Raw genomic sequence first — 19,172 nt, forward strand, 5'->3', positions numbered from 1 at the left:
GGGAATAGGGAAACCAGTGTTGTAGTTTGTCAGATTAGCAATGATCTTATTAAATTACTCAAAATACGAGGGGTGATTGATAAGTTTGTGGCCTAAGGTCGAAGGAGTCAATTTTAGAAAACCTAGCACATTTACTTATCAACATTGTCCCCTCCTACATTTACACACTTAGTCCAGCGGTCGTGGAGCATATGGATCTTGGACCTCCAGAAAGTGTCCACAGCAGGGGTGATTGGTAAGTTCATGGCTTAAGGTAGAAGGAAATGGAGTTATACAGCTCTTGTTACATGCACATGCAGTTCAACTCTTTGAGTGATTATGCGGAAAGTTTGAAGTTAATAACTCATCTTCTTTCTTAGTGACTCCTTAGGCTACAAACTTATCACTCACCCCTGCTGTGGACACTTTCTGGAAGTCCAAGATCCGTATGCTCCATGACCGCTAGACTAAGTGTGTAAATGTAGGAGGGGACTATGTTGAAAAATAGATGTGCTAGGTTTTCTAAATTTGACTCCTACCTTAGGCCATGAACTTATCAATTACCCTTTGTAATTTGTTACCTTTGGGAAGGAATTCTAAGATTACTTAAAGGGAATTTTTGCTACGCCTACAAAGAGCTTACAAAATATAATCACAATTTTACATTCAAGATTTTCCCTTCTCTTGACAGACTGAGGACATTCGTCTGGAGCCTGAGCTCTTTGTGTCATGTAAAGCAGACATTGAAAAGTACTGTCAGAATGTTCCTTTTGGGAATGCACAGGTGAGCAGCCAATGAACCAGGATGACAACAGTCCTCGGAGTTTTCCAGCTATAATATGAGAAATCTGAGCTATTTTTTGATGTCAGGAGTATAATGATCCTGATTAACCTTGGTGAATGGCTGTATATAGCTATGCAGAAGAATTTTGTGTAGAATTGATTGCCTCTTGAAAAACATCAGCTTAGAATATGCAGGGTATTGTGAGATGTTGTAAAAATTACTGTTAACTGAAACTGGATTTGAAATACAAGTTTTCCCATCCTGGACGGAGTAGGGTTATTTCTCAAATATTTTAAGTAATAAAACAGCTTAACTGCATCCATGCATGCTAATAAATTTGCAAAAGAAAAAAGAAAGCTAGACACAGGATCTAGCAAGTGTGGGACTAAAGTGTTTCTTGATGGCGTAGAATTTGAAAGCAATTCTAGCATCAAATCTAGCATCAGTTTCCAAAAGATGTTGACCTAGGATTAAGGATGCACTAAGGATTGATTTAGAAATCTAGTGACTTTTGAGGTTATCAAACAACTGTTAAAAATATATTATATTTGGTTGGTGATCTCATTGTAGATTCTGTCTTCATAGAAGTCAAACAGAAATCCAACAGGTCAAGACGAATGGAACTAACTGGCCAAGTTTCCTGTTTGTAAGGCCATTCTTTCACATCTTTGACAATCCCCACAGATCACTATTTGGACCAAAACCTTTTCTGATTATATTTTAATAATTTAGACTTTAGAGATATAGGACATAATTTATAAGTAGGTATTGGTTTATTATTGTCACATGTACCAAAATACAGCAAATAACTTACCTTGCATACTGTTTATACAGATCAAATGCATTGAGCTAGAATAAAGTAAAACAATAACAATGCAGGACAAAGTGTAAGAGCAACTGAAAAAATGTGCAGACAAACGATGAAGTACAATATCATAATGAGGTAGTTTGTGGAGCTAAGGATGTGAAGATCGTAATAAAGTGATGAGACAATTTTAATATTGAGAAGTGAGTGATATATACTTAGTGGCCACTTTATTAACTTCTGTACCTAATAAAGTGGCCACTGAGTGTATGTTTGTGATCTGCTGCTGCTGTAGCTCATCCACCTCAAGGTTTTCTGTGTTGCAGATACAGATGGGCTCTTGGGCATACCACTATTGTAATGCATGGTTATTTGTGCTATTGTCACCTTTCTGTCAGCTTGAACCGGTCTGGCCATTTTCCTCTGACCTCTCTCATTAACATGGCAGTTTTGCCCACAGAACTGCCACTTTCTGGATTTTTATTTTATCTCACCATTCTCTGTAAGCTCTGGAGTCTGTTATGTTTGGAAAATCCTAGGAGATCAGCAGTTTCTGAGATAAACCACTCCGTCTGGCACCAACCATCATTCCATGGCAGGCTTTGCAAGACATTACTTCCTACAAAGTGAAACCCAATAGCATGAATGGCAGCGATACTTCACTTACGCTTCTATGCTGGCTTTGAAAGGGAGAATAAAACTACAGCTGTGAGGATCCCTGCTGCACCTGAAGACCCTGTGATCTCTGTCTCAGAGGCCAATGTTAGGCTGTCTTTAAACAGTGTGAACCTTCGCAAGGTGGAAAGTCCAGATGGAGTACCTGGGAAGACTCTGAAAATCTGTGCCAACCAACTGGCGGGAGTGTTCAAGAACATTTTCAACCTCTCACTGCTATGGGTGGAAGTTCCCACTTGCTTCAAAAAGGCAACAATTATATCTTAGTGCCTAAGAAGAATAATGAGATCTGCCTTTATGACTATTGCCCCGTAGCATTCACATTTATAGTGATGAAATGCTTTGAGAGGTTGGTCATGACTAGACTGAACTCCTGCCTCAGCAAGGACCTGGACCCATTGCAATTTGCCCGTCGCCACAATAGGTCAACGGCAGATACAATCTCAGTGGCTCTTCACACGGCTTTTGACCACCTGGACAATACAAACACCGATGTCAGGATGCCGTTCATCGATTATAACTCAGCATTTAATACCATCATTCCTACTATCCTGATTGAGAAGTTGCAAAATCTGGGCCTCTGTACCTCCCTCTGCAATTGGATCCTCGACTTCCTAACCAGTGACCACAATCTGTATGGATTGGTGATTACATCTCCTCGCTGACAATCAACACTGGTGCACCTCAGGGGTGTGTGCTTAGCCCACTGCTCTACTCTCTATATACACATGACTGCGTTGTTAAGCATAGCTCAAGTATCATCAATAAATATGCTGACAATACAACCATTATTGGTAGAATCTCAGGTGGTGATGAGAGGGTGAGATGCCAACTAGTGGAGTGGTGCCACAGCAACAACCTGGCACTCAATGTCAGTAAGATGAAAGCTGATTGTGGACTTCAGGAAGGGCAAGACGAAGGAACACAAACCAATCCTCATAAAGGGATCAGAAGTGGAGAGAGTGAGCAGTTTCAAGTTCTTGGGTGTCAAGATCTCTGAGGACCTAACCTGGTCCCAACATATCGACGCAGTTATAAAGAAGGCAAGACAGCGGCTATACCTCATTAGGAGTTTGAAGAGATTTGGCATGTCAACAATTACACTCAAAATCTTCTATAGTTGTACCGTGGAGAGCATTCTGACAGGCTGCATCACTTACTTTCTTTTAAATCTTTTTATTAATTTTTAAGCAAACATAAATGAAACATGAATACAGAGAATTTGAGAGTACATAGTTAATAGTATAAATAGACATTCAAATATATGATAATATATAATAACCTCCCAAACTCATAGTATTTATGAACAAAAGAAATTAAAAAAAAACAAAAAAAGAGAGAAAAAAACACTAACCATCAAATATATACAATAGTGCCAATAACTCCAAACCTCCATCCAAATAATTAAGGATAATAAAAGTGAGGTTTAGGAAAAGACAATCTAACTCGTATGACAATGTTGAATAAATGGTCTCCACGTTTCTTCAAATTTAACTGAAGGATCAAATACAACACTTCTAATTTTTTCTAAGCTCAAACAAGAGATAGTTTGAGAAAACCACTGAAATATAGTTGGAGGATTAATTTCTTTCCAATTCAATAAAATAGATCTTCTAGTCATTAGTGTAACAAATGCAATCATTCGTCGAGATGAGGGGGATAAACGACTATTATCCGCCATTGGTAAACCGAAAATTGCAGTAATAGGGTGCGGTTGGAAATTGATATTCAGAACTGTTGAAATAATACTGAAAATATCTTTCCAGTAATTTTGCAAACAAGGGCAAGACCAAAACATATGGGTCAATGAAGCAACATCAGAATGACATCTGTCACAGGTTGGATTAACATAAGAATAAAATCGAGCAAGTTTATCCTTAGACATATGAGCTCTATGTACAACCTTAAATTGTATCAGGGGATGTTTAGCACAAATAGAAGACGAATGACTAATTGTAAAATTTTCTCCCATTGCTCAGTGGGTATAAGACAATGAAGTTCTTTTTCCCATTCCTCAATTTTTTCTGATACTTCTGGCTGTATTTTCATGATCATATTATAAATGACAGCTACTAAACCCTTCTGACAAGGATTCAGAGCTAAAATTCTTTCCGTAATGTCCGATGGATCTAGTTTCGGAAAAGACTGTAACTCATTATTCAAAAAATTTCTAACTTGCAAATATCTAAAAAAAATGAGTTTTAGGTAAATTATATTTATTAGATAGCTGTTCAAAGGACATAAAGCTATCATCTAAAAATAGATCACGAAAACATGTTATACCTTTTGTTTTCCATAAAACAAAGGCTTGATCCATAAAAGAGGGCCGAAAAAGAAAGTTAGATATTACTGAGCTTGATAAGATGAACTTATTCAAGCCAAAAAATTTACGAAATTGAAACCAAATTTGCAATGTATGTTTAACTATAGGATTAGTTATCTGTTTATTCCATTTAGATAAAGAAAAAGGAAGTGAAAATCCTAAAATTGAAAACAATGAAAAGTCTTGTACAGATTTACATTCCAAATTTACCCATTGTGGGCAAGCTGCTATAGTCGATTCTTGTGTCCAAAATATTAAATATCGTATATTAACTGCCCAATAGTAAAATCTCAAGTTTGGCAAAGCCAAACCGCCCTCCTTCTTGGGCTTCTGTAAATATTTTTTACTTAGTCTAGGATTTTATTCTGCCACACATAGGAAGATATTTTGGAGTCAATAATATCAAAAAAAGATTTAGGAATAAAAATTGGTAATGCTTGAAATAAATATAAGAATTTGGGTAATACCATCATCTTAATAGCATTAATTCGACCAACCAATGACAAAGATAATGGTCAATTAAAGGTAAGAAATTAACTTTAAATAAATCTTTGTTTTTTGGTAATTTTAATACCCAAATAAGTAAAATAATCTGTGACAACTTTAAATGGTAAATGTTTATAAATTGGAACTTGCATATTTAATGGAAATAATTCGCTCTTATTAAAATTCAATTTATAACCAGAAAAGTTACTAAACTGAGCAAGCAAGGACGAAATAGCAGGAATAGATCTCTCAGGGTCGGATATGTATAGTAACAAATCATCAGCATATAATGATAACTTATACATCCCTTCCCCACGGGTAATACCCAAAATATTAGGTGATTCACGAATGGCTATAGCTGAAGGTTCCAAAACAATGTCAAATAGTTAAGGACTTAAAGGACAGCCGTGCCTTGTACCACGGAATAAGTGAAAAAAAGGAGATCTTTGATTATTGGTAAAGACCGAAGCCAAGGGTTTATAGTATATTAATTTAATCCATGATATAAATTTCAAACTAAAATTAAAATGCTGCAACATATTAAATAAATATGGCCATTCAACTCTATCAAATGTTTTTTCAGCATCTAAGGAAATGACACATTCTGGTATTTTGGGTGAAGGAGTATAAATAATATTAATTTTCTAATGTTAAAAGATGAGTAGCGGTTTTTAATAAATCCAGTCTGATCTTCAGAAATAATTCGAGGTAATATATTTTCTAATCTAGTGGCCAAAATTTTACTAAAAATCTTAAAATCCGTATTCAGCAAGGATATAGGCCGATAGGATGCACGTTCAGTAGGGTCTTTATCTTTTTTAAAAATTAAAGAAATAGAGGCTTCATAAAAAGATTGTGGCAATTTGCCTATAATTAACGCATCTTTAAAAATTTTACAAAGCCAAGGAGAAAGTATAGAGGAAAAGGATTTTAAAAATTCTACAGTATAACCATCCGGACCAGGAGCTTTACCGGAATTCATTGAAAAAATAGCCTTTTTTATTTCAGTTTCCATAATAGGTGTATCTAGAAATACACTATCCTCTACTGTTAATTTTGGAATATTCAATTTTCTTAAAAATTCATCTATTATAGAAGAATCCTCAACAAATTCTGATTGATAAAAAGAATTATAAAAATCTTGAAAGGCTTTATTTATCTCTTTATGGTCGATCGTCAGAGTGCCATCTTGTTTACGAATCCTAGTAATCTGTTGTTTAACCGAAGCAGTTTTCAATTGATTAGCCAATAATTTGCCAGACTTATCTCCATGTACATAAAACTGGGTTCTAGATTTAATTAACTGATTTTCAATCGAAGAGGATAATAACAAACTATGCTCCATTTGAAGTTCCACTCTTTCTTTATAAAGTTCTTTGCTGGGGGTCACTGAATAAATCTTATCAATTGCTTTGATTTTATCAACCAATGTTAATATTTTAGAATTAGTTCGTTTCCTAACTCCAGCAGAGTATGAAATAATCTGTCCACGAATAAATGCTTTAAAAGTGTCCCATAAAATTCCACTAGAGATCTCTGCTGTAGAATTTGTTGATTAATAAAATTAACAAAGTCTAAGTCCTGCAATAAAATAGAGTTGAACCTCCAAGATTTAGCATTAGTAGATGAGTCCATTGTCTTAATAGATAGCTTCAAAGGTGCATGGTCAGAAATGGTAATGGAGTCATATTTACAATCGATAACATCTGTAAGTAAACGGTGATCAATGAAAAGGTAATCAATTCTTGAATAATTATGATAAACATGAGAAAAGTATGAAAACTCTTTGTCATTGGGGTGTAAAAAAAAACGCCAAATTTTGGAAATTGCAGAATCAGTCATAAAGGAATTAATAAGAGAGGCCGATTTATTTGGAAGAGCTTGGGTGGGCTTAGATCTATCCATTGAAGGGTTTAAACAACAGTTAAAATCTCCACCCATTATCAGCATGTACTGATTCAAATTGGGAAAGGATGTAAATAGACACTTAAAAAATTCAGGACAATCAGTGTTTGGAGCATAAACATTAACTAAAACAACTTTTTGATTAAAAAGTAGACCAGTAATAAGCAAAAATCTACCTTGTGGGTCTGAAATTGTTTCATAGTGTATAAAGGAGGTTGAAGAATCTATAAAAATGGAAATACCACTTACTTTGGCTTGAGAATTCGAGTGATACTGTTGGCCTTTCCAAAACCTAAAAAAGTATTGACTACCCACCTTCCTCACTTGAGTCTCTTGTACAAAGATAATATTAGCATTCATTCTATGGAATACTTTGAATATTTTTTTCCGTTTGATCCGATGATTTAAACCATTAGTATTCCAAGAAACAGAATTAATAATCTTATCCATATTGTCAATATTTATTACAATTAACACATAAGGTTTAAAAAAAAGATGAACTCATGAATCCGAAAGAGGGAAGTAAGTTCAAGGAGGAACTGGAAGTCATGACACTGCAACCATTTTTGTAGTTTCGAATCGGCCCATGAAGTAAAACTAAGCGTAAAACAAGCAAAAAGAAAAGAAAAAGAAAAATCCCCCTCCCTCCACCCTCAAAACCCCAGGAAAAAAGCCAAAAAGAGGCAAGGAAGCGATCTAATACTAAATTTACCCCTATGTCTCAAGACGGCAACTCAAACAAAAAAAGTTGAATAAAAGATACAAACCACCCATATTATAAGAAAGGGTTAGTATAACAAAAATTAAAGTATAAAATTAGTATTATATATAAAACAAAAGGATTTAAAAAAATTAAAATGATAAAACCCATAAATGGATAATATTGTATTAGTGTTTTAAAAGAAAGTCCTTAAACTTATTCAGACACATCAAAACGGATGTGACGTTCCAAGCACTAAAGTCTTTCGGGAAGAAGAAATGACATTTTATTTTTTTAAAAAAATCTTAATATTTAAATGTTAAAAATATAAAAAAGTGTATATGAACTTAAAAGAAAACCCTAATGAATTACTTTCAAAGCTAACAGATTAATAATATGAAAAGAACAAACTCAGAATAAACCAAAAATGGACTTGTACCGTGTATAAGAAATAAGTGTAAGCCATCACGTAAAAAAAAAATCATCATTTTATATAAGATCCAAATCTATAAACTAATTATTATATTAGTCAACTCATAGTAACAATAAAATGTTATTCTTCAAGGAATCTTTGAGCATCTGCTGGAGATTTAAACAGCCGATAAGTTCCATCATTGAGAGTAACACTCAAATGTGCTGGAAATAACAGCGCTTGCTTGTAGCCTTCCTGATGAATTTCCAACATAACCGATTTAAAAGCCATTCTTGCCCTTAAAACTTCAGGACTATAATCTTCCAGAATACGGAATTTAAAATCTTGAAAGCTGATCATACTCTTTTTCCGGGCAGCCCAAATCAAACGCTCTTTGGTATGAGGATAATGGATCCGGAGAATTACTTGTCGTGGTTTCAAACTTGAATCTGAATGAAAACGAGAAATGCGATGTGCACGGTTGATTATTGGAGGGGAATCCAGTACTTCTGAGCGGAAGACATCCATTAAAAATTTGGAGAAAAATACAGTGAGATCGCCGTTCTCAAATTTTTCCGGAATCCCAATTATCCGGAGATTTTATCTTCGAGAACGGTTTTCAAGATCAATGATTTTAGATTTATAACGATCCATCTGTTGAGAAGTCGAAGATTGCTGTTGTTGCAAAGTTTCAATTATGCGATCTCTCTGGCGAGCGGCTTCTTCAAGAACTAAAATACTTGCTTGTTGTTTTTGTGAATTCAGTGTAAGTGCTTGAAGTTTTGCGTCAAGTGTCTTTAAAATTTCATCGAACATAGAAAGCTTTGAGGTTAATTTACTCTCCAGTTTTTCAAGTCTGTCGTCCATAAGTATCGCAATTGCTTCTAAAGTTAACGGTTCTTTCTTCTGTTTCGATTCCTTTGCTCTAGACATTTCAGCGAGTTGAGAATGATTCAAACAGTTGAAAAAAATTTCATACGTCTAAACCCCTTTAGAATAGGTATAAAAAGATCAATTAGGGGGTGTTTGTAGGTTAAAAAAAAGTAAAAGGATTGGAGCGAAGCCTAAAACCGCTTCACTCCATAAGCACCATCTTGAGACCCGGCTGCATCATTGTGTGGTATGGGGAGTTGGGGGTGGGTGAGGGCTACTGCACAGGAGTGAAAGAAGCGGCAGAGAGTTGTACATTTAGTCGGCTCCATCTTGAGTACTAACCTACAAGTACCCAGGACATCTTCAAGGAGCGATGGCTCAGAAAGGTAGCGTCCATTATTAAGGACTTCAGCACCCAGGGCATGCCATTTTCTCGCTGTTGCCATCAGGAAGGAGATACAGAAGCCTGAAGGCGCACACTTAGTGATTCAGGAACAGCTTCTTCCCCTCTGCCATCCGATTCCTAAATGGACATTGAACCCATGAACACTACATCACTTTTTTATTATATAGTATTTCTGTTTTTTGCACAATTTTTAATCTATTCAATATACATATGCTGTAATTGGTTTAGTTTTTTTATTTATTATTATTTTATTTTGTGTTTTTTTTATATATAATGTATTGTGTTGTTCTGCTGCTGTTAAGTTGACAAATTTCACGTCACATGCTGGTGATAATAAACCTGATTCTGAGTCTGAAGTCACTTAGATCATTTCCCCATTCTAATATTCGGTCTGAAAATCAAATGAACCTTTTGTCCCATGTTGACCTGCGCATGTTGACTCTGTGGTTAAGAAGGTGTACGGTGTATTGGCCTTTATCAATCGTGGAATTGAATTTAGGAGCCGAGAGGTAATGTTGCAGCTATATAGGACCTTGGTCAGACCCCACTTGGAGTACTGTGCTCAATTCTGGTCACATCACTACAGGAAGGATGTAGAAGCCATAGAAAGGGTGCAGAAGAGATTTACAAGGATGTTGCCTGGATTGGGGAGCATGCCTTATGAGAATAGCTTGAGTGAACTTGGCCTTTTCTCCTTGGAGTGACGGAGGATGAGAGGTGACCTGATAGAAGTGTATAAGATGATGAGAGGCATTGATTGTGTGGATAGTCAGAGGCTTTTTCCCAGGGCTGAAATGGTTGCCACAAGAGGACACAGGTTTAAGGTGCTGGGAAGTCAATACAGAGGAGATGTCAGGGGTAAGTTTTTTACTTAGAGAGTGGTGAGTGCGTGGAATGGGCTGCCGGCAACGGTGGTGGTGGAGGTGGATATGATAGGGTCTTTTAAGAGACTTTTGGATAGGTACATGGAGCTTAGAAAAATAGAGGGCTATAGGTAAGCCTAGTAATTTCTAAGGTAGGGACATGTTCGGCACAACTTTGTGGGCCGAAGGCCTGTATTGTGCTGTAGGTTTTCTATGTTTGCATGTCTTTTTTGCATTGAGATGTTACCACATTTTATCACTAGCTGTTATTTATTATCCAACAGGGTTCCCTGTATTGATTTTTTCATTGCCTCTGAGTAATAAATGTAACTGTACCAAGTATTCATTTGACCTCAGTTTCCACATCCAGCTGCAAATTGTGCCTTGTATCTGATTGATATAATTTCTTTTATATGCAGAATTTGTAATATTCGACCAAAATTATTTTGAACACATGTATTTCCAACTTGAGAAGCGTAATTTCTCTTGGGTTGAATAGTATCACGTCTTCTCTCCGAACAGGTAGTCGAGTGTCTGAAAGATGCCAAAAAGTTTCTGTCGAACCGCTGTCATGACAAGATCTTCAAACTACAAGAGACAGAAATGAGTGACCCTGAGCTGGACTACACTCTCATGAGAGTCTGCAAGCAAATGATTAAGGTAGGAATATACCTTAATATAAGAAAAGAGATTGTGTTCTTTTTATTTTAACCTTGATGTTTTTGTCACTATGGAAAAAAGGGACCATCTTTTTCTTGAAGGCAGTAGTTCCTTTTCTTTCAGTTGAAACTAATTGGCAATAGCCAAACTTGAATGTTCGCTTTCCTCACTTGTGGACGGACACCAGTTAATTCAGATTGGCAACAGCATCTCTTCTATAATCTCCATCAGCACAGGTGCACCACAAGGCTGTGTGCTTAGCCCCTTGCTCTGCTGACTTTACACTTAGGACTTTGTCTAAGCACAGCTCCAATGCCATAGTTAAGTTTGCCGACGACACCACTGTTGTAGGCTGAATGGCGGTGACGAATCAGTATATAGGAGGGAGATTGAAAATCTGGCTGATTGGTGCCACAACAATAACCTCTTACTCGATGTCAGCAAGACCATGGAGCTGGTTATTGACTGGAGAGGAGGAATCCGGAGGTCCATGAGCCAGTTCTCATTGGAGGTTCAGAGGTGGAGAGGGTCAGCAACTTCAAATTCCTCAATGTTATCATTTCAGAGCATCTGTCCTGGGCCCAGTATATAACTTCCATTACGAATAATGCATGGCAGCACCTCTACTTCCTTAGAAGTTTGCTAAGATTCAGCATGACATCTAAAACATTGACAAACATGTATCTTTGCTCTATAGTTGGGTGGTGGAGAGTATATTGACTGGTTGCATCATAGGCTGGTATAGAAACACCAATGCCCTTGAACAGGAAATCCTACAAAAAGTAGTGGATATGGATCAGTTCATAACGGGTAAAGCCCTTCCCAGCGTTGTCAGTGGTATTGGGTATGGTCTTTCATTAATTCTATTATGGTTATTGGATTTAATGAGTATGCCCAAAAGAAAATGAATCTCAGGGTTATATATGGTGAAAAATTTCTACTTTGGTAATAAATTTACTTTGAACTTCTTGCTTTAAAGCCACTTCAGATTTCTAAAGTTTGATTTCCAGGCTTTTAACTATTGAACTCTCCTTCCCTGTATTTATTGTCGTTGTGTTGGATCTTTGTTACGACTGAGGAATATGTTTTCTTCTGGGACAGTGAAGTATGTCTGTCTTTAAAATCTGCAATCTAATATTTTGTGTGTAATGTCTGCTTTCTTAATGGTTACCTTCCCTGATTTTTATCTTGAGGTGATGTTCACAATATGTTTTTATTAAACAAAATATACTTTATTCAAAAATAAAATTATGTACAATAAACCATTCAGTGACTCTCAGTCCTTTACAAATGTTTCCATTTCAGTCTTTACATTCCCACACTTTTGCCACCCACATGTTTGGTCAGAAAAGTACAGGCATCGTTTTAGCTGCTAAACACAAATTGAAGGGTGTGTCTGAACAGTATTCTCAGTTCTGCCCCTTTTATCTGTTGTGTTTCTCATCTGTTAGTAATCTTGCTCAAGCTGATGTTGCACCCCTTTTTAGTTTTTTGCAATCATTGCCACACCAAATGCTACATGATTGAGATGCCAAATTAATTAATGGGATTTATTCATGGACTTGATGCAAGTGACAAGTCAATATGAGTGCTTTGTTTGTTTACCAGACAAGGTGCAACCCAGGCTGAAAGTTCAGCTATTTTTGAATTTAGTAATCTGCAGCATGTAGGTGTTTAGATCCACCAATTTTACAAATGCATTAATATTGTTTGGTAGCTAAAAACAAAAACCACATTTTGAATGCAAGGCATGCTGGGACCAAGCAGCTCCAATGTTTTGGTTTGATCTTTAAAGAAAGTACTGCTTAATATTTTTTGTCAGTTTTGTCTGTTTACCTACCTACCTATTTACTTTGAGCCCATGTCCTGTGACATTCATTTTATCGATTGTTAATGCTTGTGATTTGAGACTGAGTGAATCCAAGGGTTAAGCAGATCCAAGGGTTTTTTTTTAAACCAAATACAAGTGCTGTGTGATAATCTTAAAATGAGGCTGACTAAATGCTGTTTGTTGCATGCAGATTATAGTTTAAAAATCATGCCATTTGCTGTTCCTGTTAGTGTACCATTTGTGCATTGCTATATCTTTAGAGGCAATTTGCCAGCTAAGCTTGGCTGTCAGTTATGAGTGCAGATTTTGTTGATTACATATTGCATATATGTCAAACTCAAGGCCCACGGGCCAAATCCGGCCCACGGTGGAATTATCTTTGGCCCGCGAGATAATATCTAATTACTATTAAAGCTGGCCCCAGTAATCGAAGCGCCTATGGCGTATGATATGGCTAATGCTGAGTTTATTCAGGTACCAGGTTTTCAGGGTTTTTAGTGTTTATTCGGCAGTCTTGCTCGGCAGTCTTCTTCATAAGAAACGGAATTTGTAAAGTGAAACACTTCGTAGTTATAGCAGAGACTGAGACACATGAGAGCAGGCTGAAAAAACAGAGGCAACGAAAGCTGCGTTCGCACGCGTCCGACTGATCCGGCCCGCATGAAGCTGCATTTTGCTCAATCCGGCCCGTGACCTAAAATGAGTTTGACACCCCTGACATATTGAAAAACATCCACATGGTAGAAAACTGCAGGGCTTACTATTGGATCATAGTGTCATGTGAAATGTGCGAAAACTGTTAAGTGAGTTCGTGGCTTAATGGACATAAAATTGCACGAATAAATTTTCTGCATTAATTACTCATAAATGTGGTCTGATCTTCATCTAAGTCACAATAATAGACAAACACAATCTGCCTAAACTAATATCATACGAACAATTGTCCTTTTACTGTCTTTATTTAACACATTGTTTAATCAGTTGCAGTCCAGGCTGGGAAAAGTATGTGAACCCTTGTATTTAATAACAGCAGCAATAACCTCCACCAAACATCTCCTGTAGCTGCTGATCAGACTTGCACAGCAGTGAGAGGGAATTTTAGACCATTCCTCCATACAAAACTGTTTCTGTTCATTAATGCTTCTGGGATACCTTGCACAAACAGCCCACTTCAGGACATGCCACAGCATCTCAATTGGGTAAAGGTCCAGACTGGCAAGCTGACTTGGCTCTGAGGGAGCAAAGGAGCGGCAAACCATGATGCATGATGAAAGGAGCCGTACATATTGATGAGGTTTTAGTATTGGTGTGCTGTGCCCTTTTTCCTCCAAACATAGCGGTGTGCACTTCTGCCAAAAAAGTTCAACCTTTGTCTCATCTGACCACAGAACATTGTCCCAGAAGCATTGAAGAACATCAGGTGGCCTTTTGCAAACTTGAGATGTGCAGCAATGTTTTTTTAAGAGAGCAGTGTTTTCCCCTCTGGTATCCTTCCACAAACACCATTCTTGTTCACTGCTTTTCTTATAGTGGACACATGAACGGAGACATTAGCAAGTTCTACAGATTTCTGCAGGTCTTTTGCTGTTACTCTTGGGTTCTTTTTCATGTCCTTCATCATTGCATATTGTGCTTTTGGCGTGATCTTTGCAGACACCCACTTCTAGGGAGAATAGCGACCGAAGTGAATTTCCTCCATTTGTAGACATTTTCTCTTACTGTGGGCTGGTGAACACTCGGGTCTTTAGAAATACTTCTGTAGCCTATTCCACCCTGATGCATCTCTACAATTCTAAGGTCCTCTAAAAGTTGTTTTGATTGAGGCATGGTGCACATAAACATATCTTTCTTGAGAAGAGCAGGCTTTGTTAGTAACCTGACTTTGTGTGTCTTTTTTATATAGGACAGGGCACCTCTAACCCACACCTCATTGATTAGAACACCTGACTCCAAATAACCCCAGAGGTTCACACACATTTTTGAGCCTAATCTATAATTGTTTAAATGGTGTACTCAGTATTGACGAGAAGTACAGTTGTTTGTGTGTTACTAGTTTAGGCAGATTGTGTTTATCTATTATTATGACTTAGATGAAGATCAGACCACATTTTATGAGTAATTAATGCAGAAAACCAGGTAAATACAAAAAGTTCAGAAACTTTTTCTTGCAACTACACCCTAGTTCACACCACAAGTAACATATTACGATGCCTAGCACACAAGAAATATTGAGTTCAATCATTGATATGTTCTTAAAGCCACACTCCCTTCACTGGTATTTTAGGAAGAGCCGAGTTAAGTATCAAAGGGTGAATATCCCAGGTGTGAACTTGTTAGAATTTGTAGACACTTAGAAGTGTCTACTAATTTGCAATCAGTAGTGATTAATGTGGTTTGCACCACACTAACATTGACTTATCTGAGTGTTGTTTATTTATTTTTGAAGGTTAAAGCTGTATTTCATTGGAACAAGATTTGAATGTTTGATTGCTGAACACTTGTTGTTTTTGACTGGTTGTGTGCTTCGTATTGTAGCGTTATTGTGCTGATGCTGACTCAAAGAACGTGCTCCAGTGCCTGAAGCAGAATAAGAATGCTGAACTTATGGACCCCAAATGCAAGCAGATGATTACCAAACGGCAAATCACTCAGAATACAGGTACGTATGACTACGATTATGACTTCTGTCAGTTCTTTATCTGAAGCAAGGTGACGGTGCAAGTATTTTAATAGAGACTATTAATTTTGCTGTGGAGGTATTGGTGCAATGTTCTCCGTGAATTAGAAGTAATATCCACACTGGAACTCTTAAACTTGCGATTTATGTAGTTTTATTAAAGTGGGTTATGATATCCTCTGATACTTTTAACATTTCTGAAGCTGGCTTACATGATAGTGACTAGATTTGGTCACAGTATACTCCCAGCCTTTTCATACTTCATTTTAGAAACATAGAAAACCTACACCACAATACAGTCCCTTCGGCCCACAAAGTTGTGCTGAACATGTCCCTACCTTAGAAATGACTAGGGTTACCCATAGCCCTCTATTTCTCTAAGCTCCATGTACCTTCTCTTGTACCAACCGTCTCTTAAAAGACCCTATCGTATCCACCTCCACCACCATTGCTGGCAGCCCATTCCACGCACCCACCACTCTCTGAGTAAAAAAAAAACTTACCCCTGACATCTCCTTTGTACTCACTTCCAAGCGCCTTAAAACTGTGCCCTCTCGTGCTAGCCATTTCAGCCCTGGGAAAAAGCCTCTGACTATCCACACGATCAATGCCTCTAATCAGGCTGAATTCACTCAACTTGTCTTCATAATGCATGCTCCCCAATCCAGGCAACATCCTTGTAAGTCTCCTCTGCACCCTTTCTATGGTTTCCACATCCGTCCTGTAGTGAGGCAACCAGAACTGAACACAGTACTCCGAGTGGGGTCTGACCAGGGTCTTATATAGCTGCAACATTACCTCTCGGCTCCTAAATTCAATTCCACGATTAATGAAGGCTAGTACACCGTACGCGTTCTTGACCACAGAGTCAACATGCGTAGCTGCTTTGAGTGTCCTATGAACTCGGACCCCAAGATCCCTCTGATCCTCCACACTGCCAAGAGTCTTACTATTAATACTATGTGTTCTACCATCATATTTGACCTGCCAAAATGAACCACTTCACATTTATTTGTGTTGAACTCTATCTGCCACTTCTCAGCCCAGTTTTGCATCCTATCAATGTCCCGCTGTAACCTCTGACAGCCCTCCACACTATCCACCACACCCTCAACCTTTGTGTCAACAGCAAACTTACTAACCCATCCCCCCCCCACTTCCTCATCCAGGTCATTTATAAAAATCACGAAGAGTAAGGATCCCAGAACAGTTCCCTGAGGCACTCCACTGGTGACCAACCTCCATGCAGAATATGACCCATCTACAACCACTCGTTGCCTTCTGTGGGCAAGCCAGTTCTGGTTCCTCAAAGCAATGTCCCTTTGGATCCCATGCCTGCTTACTTTCTCAATAAGCCTGACATGGGGTACCTTATCAAATGCCTTGCTGAAATCCATATACACTACATCTACTGCTCTACCTTCATCATTGCGTTCAGTCACATACTCAAAAAATTCAATCAGGCTCGTAAGGCACGACCTGCCCTTGACAAAGCCATGCTGACTATTCCTAATCATATTATACCTCTCCAAATGTTAATAAATCCTGCCTCTTGGGATCTTCTCCATCAGCTTACCAACCACAGAAGTAAGGCTCACTGGTCTATAATTTCCTGGGCTATCTCTACTCCCTTTCTTGAATAAGGGAACGACATCCGCAACCCTCCAATCTTCCAGAATCTCTCCCGTCCCCATTGATGATGCAGAGATCATTGCCAAGAGGCTCGGCAATCTCCTTCATTACCTCCCACAGCAGCCTGGGGTACATCTCATTCAGTCCCAGCAACTTAACCAACTTGATGCTTTGCAAAAACTCCAGCACATTCTCTTTCTTAATATCTACATGCTCAAGTTTTTCAGTCCGCATCAAGTCATCACCAAGATCTTTCTCCATAGTGAATACTGAAGTAAAGTATTCCTTAAGTACCTCTGCTATTTCCCCAGTTCCATACACACTTTCCCACTGTCACACTTGATAGGTCATATTCTTTCACGTCTTATCCTCTTGCTCTTCACGTAGAATCCCTTGGGGTTTTCCGTAATCCTGCCCGCCAAGGCCTTCTCATGGCCCTTCTGGCTCTCCTAATTTCCTTCTTAAGCTCCTTCCTGTTAGCCTTATAATCTTCCAGATCTCTAACATTACCTAGCTCTCTGAACCTTTTGTAAGCTTTTCTGTTCTTCTTGACTAGATTTACTACAGCTTTTGTACACCATGCTTCCTGTACCTTACCATAACTTCCCTGTCTCATTGGAACGTACCTATGCAGAATTCAACACAAATATCCCCCTGAACATTTGCCACATTTCTTCTTTACCTTTCCCTGAAAACATCTGTTCCCAATTTAAGCTTCCAATTTCCTGCCTGATAGCCTCATAATTCCCCTTACTCCAATTAACCGCTTTTCTAACTTGTCTGTTCCTATCTCTCTCCAGTGCTGTTGTAAAGGAGATAGAATTATGACCACTATCTCCAAAATACTCTCCCACTGAGAGATCTGACACTTGTCCAGGTTCATTTCCCAATACCAAATCAGGTATAGCCTCTCCTCTTATCTACATATTGTGTCAAGAAACCTTCCTGAATACATCTAACAAACTCCACCTCATCTAAACCCCTTGCTTTAGGGAGATGCCAATCGATATTTGGGAAATTAGAATCTCCCACCACGACAACTTATTATTACACCTATCCAGGATCTGTTTCCTTATCTGCTCCTCAATATCCCTGTTACTATTGGGCAGCCTTTAAAAAAACCCCCAGTAAAGTTATTGACCCCTTCTTGTTCCTAACCTCCACCCACAGAGACTCCGTAGTCCATGACGTCCACCTTTTCTGCAGCCGTGACACTATCTCTGATCAACAGTGCCACGCCCCCACTCTTTTGCCTGCCTCCCTGTCCTTTCTGAAACATCTAAAACCCGGCACTTGAAGTAGCCATTCCTGTCCCTGAGCTATCCAAGTCTCTGTAATGGCCACCACATCATATCTCCAAGTACTGATCCACACTCAAAGCTCATCTGCTTTGTTCACAACACTCCTTGCGTTAAAATAGACATATCTCAAACCTTTGGTCTAAGTGCCTCCCTTCTCTATCATCTGCCTATCCTCTGTCACACACCATCTCCAAGCTTTCTCTATTTGTGAGCCAATCCCTTCAGTTCAGTTCCCATCCCCCAACAATTCTAGTTTAAACTCTCCCTAGTAGCCTTAGCAAAACTCCCTGCCGCAGATATTGGTCCCCCTGGGATTCAAGCGCAACCCGTCCTTTTTGTACAGGTTACACTTGCCCCAAAAGAGGTCCCAATAATCCAGAAATCTGATGAATACCTGCCCCCTGCTCCAATCATCCAGCTATGCATTTATCCTCCACCTCATTCTATTCCTATACTCACTGTCGTGTGGCCACAGGCTGTAATCTCGAGATTACTACCTTTGCGGTCCTGCTTCTCAATTTCCTTCCTAACTTCATGTGCTCTTTTTTTTCCAGGACCTCTTCCCTTTTCCTACCTATGTCATTGGTATCAATATGTACCACGACCTCTGGCTGTTCTCCCTCCCACTGCAGGATATCTTGGACGCGATCTGAAACGTCCCGGACCCTGGCACCTGGGAGGCAAACTACCATCCAAGTTTCTATCCTACATCCACAGAATCACCTGTCTGACTCTCTGACTATAGAGTCCCCTATCACTACTGCCTTTCTCTTCCTTTCCCTACACTTCTGAGCCACAGGCACAGCCACTGTTGCTTCCCCAGGTGGGTTGTCCCCCCAACAGTACTCAAACACAAACAA

The 19,172-nt window shown here is 38.5% G+C and overlaps 1 protein-coding gene across 2 annotated transcripts in view; it reads left to right on the top strand.

Moving 5' to 3' along the window:
• glg1a (golgi glycoprotein 1a) overlaps nucleotides 1-19,172 on the top strand; it is a 156,438-nt gene that overhangs the window by 119,825 nt on the left and 17,441 nt on the right. For both annotated transcript variants that reach the window (XM_073069741.1, XM_073069742.1), the window contains exons 18-20: nucleotides 671-763; nucleotides 10,734-10,871; nucleotides 15,238-15,361. In XM_073069741.1, the coding sequence (XP_072925842.1) occupies nucleotides 671-763; nucleotides 10,734-10,871; nucleotides 15,238-15,361 (355 nt within the window). The remainder of the gene's footprint in view (nucleotides 1-670; nucleotides 764-10,733; nucleotides 10,872-15,237; nucleotides 15,362-19,172) is intronic.

The sequence above is a fragment of the Hemitrygon akajei genome, chromosome 17, assembly GCF_048418815.1.
Source record: "Hemitrygon akajei chromosome 17, sHemAka1.3, whole genome shotgun sequence".
NCBI lineage: Eukaryota > Metazoa > Chordata > Chondrichthyes > Myliobatiformes > Dasyatidae > Hemitrygon > Hemitrygon akajei.